This window comes from Sarcophilus harrisii, chromosome 4, assembly GCF_902635505.1.
Source record: "Sarcophilus harrisii chromosome 4, mSarHar1.11, whole genome shotgun sequence".
Taxonomy (NCBI): domain Eukaryota; kingdom Metazoa; phylum Chordata; class Mammalia; order Dasyuromorphia; family Dasyuridae; genus Sarcophilus; species Sarcophilus harrisii.
Window position 1 is genome coordinate 312831674 of NC_045429.1, and position 12233 is coordinate 312843906.

At 34.3% G+C, this 12233-nt stretch overlaps 1 protein-coding gene across 1 annotated transcript in view; it reads left to right on the forward strand.

Moving 5' to 3' along the window:
- Positions 1-898: 898 nt before the first annotated feature.
- Positions 899-12233, forward strand: part of MAP2K6 (mitogen-activated protein kinase kinase 6) — a 45072-nt gene continuing 33737 nt past the window's right edge. The window contains exons 1-4 of the mRNA XM_031965715.1: positions 899-982; positions 7018-7066; positions 8312-8425; positions 11119-11238. Of these exons, the coding sequence (XP_031821575.1) occupies positions 8387-8425; positions 11119-11238 (159 nt within the window). The 5' untranslated portion in view covers positions 899-982; positions 7018-7066; positions 8312-8386. The remainder of the gene's footprint in view (positions 983-7017; positions 7067-8311; positions 8426-11118; positions 11239-12233) is intronic.

Below are 12233 nucleotides of genomic sequence, written 5' to 3' on the forward strand. Positions count from 1 at the left end.
AATAAAATGGGGATAATATCAGTAAATAATACTTATCTCACAGAACGGTCATGGTGATTAAAAGAGACAATGTTTAATAAATATTTTGTCCATTTTAAAGGTAAGTATAATTTTCAGTTATTATTATGATTTGTCCAGGTTACACAAAGACACATCCAGAGTCCCCACAAACATAAAGGATCACATATGTACCTCTATGCATCTAGTCCACTCCACTCGTTTTGTAAAGAAGGGAATTGAGGTTCAAATATGTAAAAAATAACATGCCCAAAGTCATATAGATAGTAAGTAGGAGAGTTAGGATTTTAACCTATTTTTTCCTGTCACAGAATTCAATGTTCTACAAAACATTGTAAATCCAGGTTTTTTATTTTTTTTAAATTGCCTGCTCTACCTGAATGTGGCAGCTGCAAAAGGAGGACAAAGCTAATTTGCTAAGATCCTTGCTGAGTATGGAACACTGTGCTAGGCACTAGGGGAGGTTTTAAACTTAAATAAGACATGTTTCTTGCATTCAAAGGGAAAACAATGTAGTTTTTTTGGGGGGTGGGGTGGGAGGAAGACTAGGAAATGTAACTAAAATAGAAAAGATAACATGAGTTATATACCACATCATCTGATGGGAAAGAGAAGAGTGGTTATTAACTGTGCAATAGGGAGGGAGGATCAGGGAAAGTTTCCTGAAGGGGATGATATTGACTTGGGCTTTGAAAAATGAGAAGAATTTCAGTTTAAATGGAAAAGAGGAAAGTGATGACCCTCTAACCATGGCGTTAAAACCATGGGTGCTAGCAGGTCAAAGTAGTTTTTACGTAGATGCTGTCATATTCCCTCCACTTAGTTTTGTCTCTATTGCTCTTATTTTCCTGTCTTAAGTTTTTTTTTTTTTTTTTTCCCCTGATTTCTTCTCCATAGGCAGGAAACGGAATCCTGGGCTGAAGATTCCAAAAGAAGCATTTGAACAGCCTCAGACCAGTTCAGCGTAAGTTTTCAAAATTTTGTTGCTTATGGATCATAAACTTCTAGAGACCACTGGATAATTTGACATTTGTAAGTGACCTACTGATTCTAGAAAGCTGCTCTTAGAAAAGTCCATTCTAGAGAGAGTTTTGGGTGCTTGACTAGTTGTTTTATGATTTTAAATCCACCTGATTGAATGAGTGGAGAACCAATGCAGAAGTTGAGATCTATTGTGACCAAATATTCATTATTTAGGGAGCAAAACTGTTGTTGTTTATCTAAATTTGATTAGACTGGTCTTTAGATAAACAGAGGCATTGCCCATACTATTAGATCTCTCAGAGCATGCCATAACCTTTGAGAACTCAGGCTCACTTCCCTACCATGATAAGGCACTGGAGGAGGAATTTAGAGATGATTTTCTGGAAGCAACTAAGTGCTATAACTGGACATAATCAAGAAGATCTGAGTCATAGCCAACCTCAAATACTGATTGTATGACCCTTGGAAAGGCATATACTGAATCTATGCCTATCTTAGTGTTCTCAGCTATAAAATTGACATTACATTCCCAGGATTGTGGTAAAAATAAAATACAAACCTTAAAACACTATACATATATAAATTATAAAATTTGCTGGTTAAAGGATTGGGCCCTATCTGAATGTCATTGGATGCATCTAACAGGTAAAGTAGGGTTGTCTTTCCTTCTACATACTTGTCTGCCTAGTTTTCTATATTCCTTCATGGAATTAGATTCTCTCCCTCTCTCCCATCATACTTCTCTGGAGGATGGGGAAGGGTACTGTGAACCTTTAACTCAATAACAGGTTATCAATCTTTCCTTTATAGCTTATTTATGGATTTTTCTTTATAATCCCCTGTCTATAAACCCTAGAATACCAATGCGTTTAGGCAGAATTTAGCATGCTATGGGATAAAGAACATTTGGCTGGAAGTCAGTGGACCTGGATTCTAATTTTGGTTTTCACTGATTAGCTGTGGCCTTGGTTCCCCATTCTCAGTCACAATTCCTTCATTATTAAAATAACAGAGTTGGCTAAATGTCTGACAATAGGAGAATGGTCAAACAAATTGTGATATATTAATACAATGAAATGTGATAATGTAATTAAGACTGACAAAAATGAAGAATATAAAAAAAATCTGTAAAGACATTTATGTAAGAATTCAGGGTGAAAAAAGTAGCTGGAAAAATGGATGGCACATTAACTGCAAACATACAAGAAAAAGTAAGCAAGCATGAATGGACAAACAATTTTGATGGTTACTTGGAGTGATTGCTACAGCATGGCAGGACTTTATTATTGAAATTAATCAGTTTAAAGATCAGCAGCAATTGAATTAAGTTTTATGGTTTATATGATATTTAATGTTAAAATTTTAATGCAACTATAAAAACGATAGGGTTAAATTGTATTAGTGTTAGGATTTCATGCAATTCTAATTTTTTTTTTTTTTGGAGTATAGAAATGGTATAGAGATTCATTGGATATATTCATTAATAGGTTTATTTGTTTTTTTCTATCCTAACCCTCTCCTATTTTGAGTTGTTATCTCGACTGTATGTACTCTGGCCAATTTTCTGAGATGGTAGGTTAATTTTCATATTGCTGTCTTTACATCACAAAGAGGAACAAATATCTTGGCATCTGCTCCTCTCCCTTTTACTTTTGTCCTCTGAATAATGTGTATTTGGGCACATCCCCTACAGTCATAAATGTCACTGGCTTTTGCTGAGTTGGATTTCCAAGCCCTCCCCTAACAATGTGAATGAGTCATTTTTTTGCATAGATAAATAGATAGGATAGATAGGATAAATAGATAGATAAATAGATAGGAAAATCTTGGTAAAAGGAGAAAGCAGTTGATTAATGACTGAGGATGATGCAGGACTCCTGATTTTATGTCTTATACAGGGGTCCTCAAACTACGGCCCGCGGGCCAGATACGGCAGTTGAGGACGTTTATCCCCCTCACCCAGGGCTATGAAGTTTCTTTATTTAAAGGCCCATAAAACAAAGTTTTTGTTTTTACTATAGTCGGGCCCTCCAACAATCTGAGGGACAGTGAACTGGCTCCCTATTTAAAGTTTGAGGACCCCTGTCTTAGAATAAAGAACTGGTTGTTGAACATGAGAATGAACACATGCTTAATTCAATTCAGCTGTCATTTATTAATTTCTTAACAATGTTCAAGGTACTCTGCTAGGTGCTAGGAAAACAAAGCCAAAACCAAAATATTCCTTCTCTCAGGAAGCTTACATTCTATTGGGAATAAGCTTACATTCTATTGAGAAAGATGAGAGAGAATGATGAAGGAAAGGAGAAAATAGTGAATTCTTGGAATACTTGAGAATAATATGTTTTATGTTTGGAGAGTAATTCAAATCAAATCAACAAGCATATATTAAATGCCTCCTATGTATTTGCAGGCGTGTGCTAAATTCTGGGTATCCAAAGAAAGGCAAAAACATTACTTGTTCTTAAGGCTCTCATAGCTCAATGGAGAAGATATTCTTAGATAAATTCCCTTTAAAGGGAAGGTACTAATATAGAGGGGAATTGAGAAAGAGTCCTAATAAAATATAGGATTTTAAGTGGGATTTGAAAGAAGCTAGAGAAGGAGACAATTCAAGGAAGCAACTTTGGTAGGTCTGAGCTTTTGTCCCAAGAAGTCCAAGTTTTACAAAAAAGATCAAGAACATCCTTTCCCATTTTTGATTCCATCAAAGTCTCCAAGGCAATCTATTATGATTAATCCTAGAGAAGGCACTATTACAATAAAATCTGCTAGATTGGGAGCTTTCATTTCCTGCTTTGGGTCAACTTGATGGTTACAAAAAACTGAAAAAAAAAAGTGAGCTAATTAATATCATTAGAAGTATGGAAAGTTAGGTTAGGAGTCAGGTAACCAAATTTTATTCTCAGTTCTGTTCTTAATTGTTTAACTTCAGGTAAATTTCATTTTTATAAATTCAATAAATGTTTATTGAGTGTTTAATTATGTTAAGGCATAATACTAGATGCTGGAAGAGATGGAGAGATGAATAAAATAGGCCTGACCCTGAAGACTTTTTGGGGTGTGGGGAAGAAGGGAGAAAGAGTTCCCAATATGCCACTTTCCTTCATGATCAAAGATTAACAATTTATTTCTAATTTGTAGTCTTATGAAGTTATTTGAATCAATGAGTTTATCTGTTGGTTGTTAGTGTATGTCAGATGTAGGTATGAACCCATGTCTATCTAAAACTGAGACTAGACTAACAGATACTAATAACTATAACAAAAAATTTCAATTTCCCTCCCTAATTTCTTTTATCTATAAAATAACATTTTCTTATTGGGTAAAGATTTTATGGTATTAATGTAGACACATAGATTCATTGAATTTTGAAAATTAGAGATTATCTAATTCAGTTTTATTTTTTGCATGAAATGGAAGGCTAGAGAAATCAAGCAACTTTCCAAGATCACACAGGTCTTTAATTCCCAATCAATATATTTTTTTGAGAGGACTATGTTGCTACTATTTGAAAGTGCTTTGTATTTTTCAAAAGTGAAAATCATTATAATGTTGTTTTTGTTGATCATATGATTTAAAAAATGTCTTTATTCTTAAATATCATTGTAATTAATGCAAATGGCAAAATAAACTTTCAAGATGAAGAATGGGCTATTGAAATTTAGATATGTAAGCCACACAACAAAATCTTCTGAAGAGTTCCCCTAAATTTCAAATTATATGTAAATACCTTTGCTAATTCTGTTATGAACTTGTACATGTGTGCATAGTAAGCACAGAAATATTTTTAAGGTAATTATGGGGGTAGGAAAGATTAATTTTATATTCTTTGTAAATAGAAATCTTTGCCTTGGGTTTTGAAATTAAAAAGAAAGACAATAATTATTTCAAGTTCAGTTTTTATTTACTTCTATTTTTAGATCCTTATTAGTTAATAATATTTAATAAAGTTTTAATAACTTTTTTATCTTTAAAAATAGTCATTAAGGATAGGATTTAATCAGAATGAGGTAAGGAAAATCAATTATTTCTGAGTGAAATATTGCAGAGTAGTCTATGGGATTATGTAGTGGCAAGAACCACAGGTTTTGTGTGTGTGTGTGTGTGTGTGTGTGTGTGTATGTGTGTATACATATGCATGCACTCACATGCATAAACTTCTGATTTGGACCAGACAAATATACTTTTAGAGCCCATTCAAATCTAGAGGTTCAAGTTTATTATTGTCATTTGTCTGTTGTTGCCTGTTCCACATTGTTTTTTACTCTCAACTCTCAATGCTTTTTTAAATGATTTATTATTTTTATTAGGGTTGTTTTCCTTTATAGGGATAGGAACTGGACCTCTGATTTTATTGACATGGGAGAACCCATGAATGAAGGAACTCCTTTTATCAACACTGTTTGGCACCATCTCTTGCAATATATAGTCCCTTGTGCTTAGAGATACTGAGAGGTTAAGTGACTGCACAGTCACACAACCAGAGGAGGTACTAGATTCTCAGTTTTTCTGGATCTGAGGCTAGTATCCTATTATGTCACAACACATGCATATTGATATATATTTATGTATATTTTGTTTATATCTGATAGGGAAAAATATCTCCATTGATGCAGATCTTCAAATGGATTAGAACTTAGAGAACTTCAAAATTATTTGGTTCACTGAGAGTAGCTTGCCCCTGATCACATGTGTGATCAGAGTATATGTATGTATCAGAGACAGCATTTGATCCCAGATCTTTCTAACTTCAAAGACATGCTCTCTATTTGCTGTGATATACTTCTCTTTACTTACTTTTTGTGAATACTTGCAAGCTCTCCAATAAGGTGTAAGTACAGACCAAGATAGTTACTTTTTAGCTAGCAGAAAAAAAAATCAAGAAACTAGTACTTGTTTTTCAGCTTAGAGAAACTTGTAGGTTGATAGGTACTTAATAAATAGAACTGGAATTGAAATTGGAATTGGAAGATCTGAATCTGTATTCAAATTCTGTTTGTGGTTAGTGCTTGTATGACTTTGTCAAGTAACTCCAAGGGTCACTTTTCTCAACTCCAAATTGAGGGAATTGGACTTGATTTCCTCTTCCAAATATTATAATCCTAAATAGTCTTTGATTTGACTTGAGTCAGAAAGCTACAGAACTAGAAAAAGCATTGTTCTGGAAATTAGGAAACCAACATTCTAATCCAACTTTTGCCATATATAACATTGGTATGACCTTGGGAAAGCAACTTAATTCCTGGGCTTCAGTTTTCTCATCTTTAAAATGTGGGAGTTAGACTAAATGAAACTCAAGTTTTTTTGGTCCAAAGCTTTTTTATAACTATCTCTGGGGGGGAAGATTAGTTAAGTAGTTAAGCATGTTGATGTTCTTATAAAAGTAGGAGGCTATTTTTCAGTTTTGATTATTCATTACCACAAGCAAACCTATTATTCTTAGAAAATGTTAACACAAATGTACGTATTATGTAGAATTGGAAAGTCAGTATTTCAAGTCATCACACACTTTCAGAGTTGTAAAGGATGACTTCAGTGGCTTTGTACTTCAATCAATAAATGAAAAAAAGAGCTATGCATCATATGTGGTGAGTAGTTATCTAGCCTTTGTTTGAAGATTTCCAGGTATTTGCTATTTCAGGAGGAAGCCCACTCCACTTATGCATAGGTATAATGTTTAGGAATTTTTTCTTTACACAAAACTTATATATGTCTATATGCCATTTTTGTTGATTGCTTTTGGCTTTTCTCTCTGGGGTTAAACAGAATAAGCTTATTTCCTTTTCATAAAGGGTTATTTTAAATATTTGAAAACAGTTGTCTCCTGCCTCCTGAATCTTTTCTTCTTCAGGCTAAACATGCACAGCTCCTTTGACTTTTCTCCTATGGCATGGACTTGAAACTCATACCATTCTGTTTGGCCTCTTTTGTGTTGATAATACCATGTATCTCCTTTTTAGGAATTATGTATATAGTGAAGATTTTTCACATTTTATCTTCTTTTTTTCATAGACCTCCTCGGGATTTAGATTCCAAGGCTTGCATCTCAATTGGCGATAAGGTGAGAACAAGTCAGATAATACCTAGAGCTGGACTTTTTCACTGGTATACTTTCCCACTGAAAAGTCAATTCCATGAACATTTATTAAGCATTAACTATATACAAAGCATTGTGCTAGATGCTAAGAATAAAAGATAAAAACAAAATAATATATACCCTTAAAAAATTTACCCTCTATTTCTACATCTATACAAGTTAGTCCAAAATTTATACAAAGTAAAGAAAGGCATGCTACTAGCTTAGGGGGTGGGGGAGAAGGGATGAAGTAAGTCCCCATATAGAAGGTAGGACCTGAACCATTCTTTAAAGGAAGCTGGGATCCACAAGGTAGAGGTAGGAAGGGAGTACATTTCTGAGGTGAGATACCACTAGCACAAAGGCATAGAAATGGGAAAATGTTTGGGATATGGAAAACAAATAGGCCAGTTTGCTTGGAATTATTTTTAATTAAAGACTGTGTAACTCACTGGAGTGGTACTAGAAGGTGCAGTGCATAAAGTGTCACCCCTGGAGTCAGAAATACTCATCTTTCTTAGTTAAAATCTATTCTCAGATAGTTATTAGTTGTTTGACACTGGACAAATCACTTAACCCTGTTTGCTTTAATTTCCTCATCTGTAAAATGAACTGAAGAAGGAAATGGCAAACTACTTCGGTATTTTTGTCAAGAAAACCCTATATGGGGTCACAAGGAATCAGATACAACTGAAAAGGACCAAACAAGAGCAACAATTCTGGAGATTGTGGCTTCTGAGAGGCTTGTTTGAGGAGAGGGATGGTGTGTGTAGAAATGTTTATGTTATGCATGGTAAGGCAGAACATAGCAATTGTAGTTCTGTTAGAAAATTATAGTTCTGTCTTTGAGGGAAAAAAGCAGATTCTTTCAAGTAGGAATAGGTTGAGACATGAATATAAACTAGTTGGTCCTATGTGATAAATTTCAAACTTAGTCAACACAATGTAATTGCATTTTCTTTCCTTCCCCTCCCCCTCCTTCCCCTCTTCTCTCTAGAATTAACTTAAGTAACATTAAATCATTTGAAGTCTCTACTCCAGTATGGTGGTACTGTGACAAGTCCTGAAATGGTCTGTTACTAAAATTTCATTTGGGGCTTCTCACTTGAGGTTATCTCGTCTGTTGTTTTACTGAAAAGCCTGAATGAAAATTCAGTGCTTGTAGAAGTTTGACAGAAAGGATTGTTTTTTCCCCAGTCTATTCATTACAATTTCTTTTTTTCTCTCTAGAATTTTGAAGTGAAAGCTGATGACTTGGAGCCTATAGCAGAACTAGGACGAGGTGCATATGGGGTGGTGGAGAAGATGCGACACATGCCTAGTGGGCAGATCATGGCAGTGAAGGTAGGGAGAGATTACTCAGATGTTTGATTGTATATATGTGTTTATTTTTTTCCATTTAAATTAAGATCCATCCATTTTAGAGGAATAACCTTGAGAGTGTTTAAAACAAAGAATCCTTGACTTCTTAGGAGGCATGGTAAATAGAAAATGTGTCTTCAACTATTTTTTTTTTTATTTAATAGCCTTTTATTTACAGGATATATACATGGGTAACTTTACAGCATTAACAATTGCCAAACCTCTTGTTCCAATTTTTCACCTCTTACCCCCCCCCACCCCCTCCCCTAGATGGCAGGATGACCAGTAGATGTTAAATATATTAAAATATAAATTAGATACACAATAAGTATATGACCAAAACGTTATTTTGCTGTACAAAAAGAATCAGACTCTGAAATATTGTACAATTAGCTTGTGAAGGAAATCAAAAATGCAGGTGTGCATAAATATAGGGATTGGGAATTCAATGTAATGGTTTTTAGTCATCTCCCAGAGTTCTTTTTCTGGGGCATAGCTAGTTCAGTTCATTACTGCTCCATTAGAAATGATTTGGTTGATCTCGTTGCTGAGGATGGCCTGATCCATCAGAACTGGTCATCATATAGTATTGTTGTTGTCTTCAACTATTTTTGAACTGGATTTCATCTATTATTGAATTTGAAAAAGTAAACAGTTATCATGTGTTGGAATCCTTACAAAGTGCTAATTTAGCATGGTACTTAGCAAATCCTCTAGCTCACTAATGTATTTAAGTACTCATTGGAGTTCACACTTTTGGGAGATTCACAAGTCAGTATTCAGTATGAGATACACAAGTCAGAAACCCATAATCCCACTCTCGGATCCCATAATCCCACTCTCTCAGAGGAGGAGTCAACCTTTGGGAGATCATATATAAGAAGTGGACAGAGGTTCAGTCAGAAGTTCAGCTGAAAAGATTGAGAGGGGAGCATCAGTTCAGTTTAGAGAGAAGCCCTCTCTCGGAGACGCAACCAGATTCACTTCATCTCACACCACTGTGGTGGCTGGGCTCCTGCACTTCCCCCACTGAGACCAAGGCTGGTCTGAAAGGCTCTCCAGAAAGCTGCCCAGCTCCAGGCAAGGAAACAAGAGATTCATTCCATCTTCCACCTTTGTGCTGGCTGGAGGCTGAAGAAAGCAGAGGCAGAAGCAAAGGACAAAACTGCAAGAGCTCTTAGAACCAAGGAGAGAGAGAGAGAGGCCTCTAAGAAAGCTAACCGGGCTATAATGAAGGACACAATAAAAGATCTGAACTTTTAGCACCTGGCTGCATTTGGGTGATTATTACTTTTAACTGAAACTAAGGCTGCCTCCAGAAAACCTCCCCAAGAAACCTTCTCTCAGAGAGAACTATCATATCTTAAAGAACAAGAACACCACAATCATGTATGTATGTATATATCATGTATCAGCATTGATTCTAATATGAAAGATAGTATGGTGTATGGATAGAGGACTAAAGTCATGAAATTTAGTGACCCTGAACAAATTTTTTCCACTTGTCTAAGCCTCAGTTTCCTCATCTGTAAAATGAGAATAATAATGGCATCTACCTCACAATTTTTATGTGGATCAAATTCTCATTTATAAAAAATCTTCATTAAAAGCACTTATAAATATTAATTGTGGTGTTTTTATTATAAAATTTAGTATTAAGAAGAAAAATTTCATTTGTGGACATCATGTAGAGAAAGGAGAGTATAATTTATGCAAAATTTATGCAGTTATCAAACTTTTTTAAAATATAGTTTTAAAAACCACTGGTATCTCTATTTACAAGAAAACAAATTGGGAACAGTACATCTAGTACATAACAACACAAAACTGCCATGAAGAAAGCCTGTAATGAGACAGTACAATCATATTTACCCAAGTTGTAAAAATGATTGAGGACTCTTGTCATAATAAGGTCTTTAGTTTGCATATTGTGCTCATTTTGACTAAATATCCAAGAAAATATGAACTCTTAGTAATATTGCATTAATTCTCATTTTTGCTACAAACTAGATGTTCTTGATGCTGGTTGTTGTCATTTCGTAGATGTTGTTAGATTAAATGATCCCTTACCTCACTTTTGATTCTTTGTACATATTTGTTCTCTTGTATGTACTCTATGAAAGTTTTCTTTTGGTTTTCTTTTTAGCTCCCCAGGAATCAATAGTTTTTTGATGTCTATAAAAATCTGAGTGCTGGCTCAATCCTCTACCTTACTCACTACATATAGAGAATTTTTCTTTTTAAGAGAAAAATTGAAAAGAAAAATGTGGCTTGTTGGCTTCCTAGAACCCTAATTTGTATAAGCCTAAATTTTTCCTTGTGATTGCCTGTACAAATGTAGAAAGCAAAAACCATTGAGTATAATGCAAGTTTTTTTCCCAGGTTTTTGGAAGAATTAAAAAAAATCAATAGATGAAACTACAAATTACTTATTAATTCCTCAAAAGATAGTACCAGCTAGCTTTTTCATTGTAAGTTACTCAAGTGTATCAAAGGAATGATGTAATATATGTTACTATGTCATATCTCACTTGGTTTGGGGATCTCTTTGCATTGCCTTGACTTTTAGAAGACATATCTAAAAATTATCTGTTATTTTAGAATGGGAAAATCAATTTCCATACCCTGTTACCAAGAAAAATAACCATGAATTTTTTCCATACATTTTCATTTAGCGAATCCGAGCAACTGTGAATAGCCAGGAACAGAAGAGGCTACTCATGGACCTGGATATCTCCATGAGAACAGTGGATTGCCCCTTCACAGTCACCTTTTATGGTGCACTCTTTCGGGAGGTAGGTAGTTCACTTGTTGGAAGTTTTCAAAGGATGGGATTTACAGAGTCAAAAGTAGAGAGCTACTTTGCCAGAAGTTTGTCTATGTGTTGTCTATATGTAAAGAACACTCAATCATTACCATTCTTTTCGGTAAACATACCTTTTGAGTGATTTAAAGAGTTATGTGATTATTATGTAGCCAAACAAAAAGTTAGTTTGAATGAGTGCTCTTTTTACTAATAACGCCCCTTTTCCCTTTTTGGCTTGATTGGCCTTTTTTAGCTGTGTTGTTTAATTATGGAGAATGATTTATCCACACTGCTCAAATGAAACTTAAGATTCCTTTATGTTGTGATTGTTTTACTGGTAGTATCAGTAATCTATTTGAAATTTAGAGCCTTAATATCCTTTTCTTTCTTTTGTTTTCTCCGTGTGTGTGTATGTGTGTGTGTGTATGTGTATACGCACGCGCACATTTAAAATCCTCAAAAGTAGAATTTATGTCATTTGAGTTACAATATTTAATTTCATTCTTTATGTTAATTATTTTGATTGAGAGAACATTTCTGATCCTCATATACAGAGGAAAAGCCTGGAGGGAGTATCTCATACTTGAACTTCAGGATGCCATTACAATGAAAAGTTTAAATTAAAACTGAATGTTGTAAAATGATAGAAAATAAGTTTGACTTGAAAGAAGACATATGACAAGATACTACCCTCCCACTTATTTGCAGAGATTGAAGAGTGGTAGAGGAATTGAAACATATAATGTCAGATTTTTTCACTGTATCAATCAGTTTTATTAAATCTTTTATTTTCTTTAAAAATTATTATAAGAAACGATTCTTTGAGAGGCTTTATATATAGAAAGTGTATACAAAATAGCAAAGTTTGAATAGTGGTGGGGAACACTTACAGCTTGGAAGGCTACGGGGGAAATCTAGATTATAAAATATAACATATATCAATAAAAAGTTATTTGAAAAAGAATGAAAGGCTTAGGTAACTGA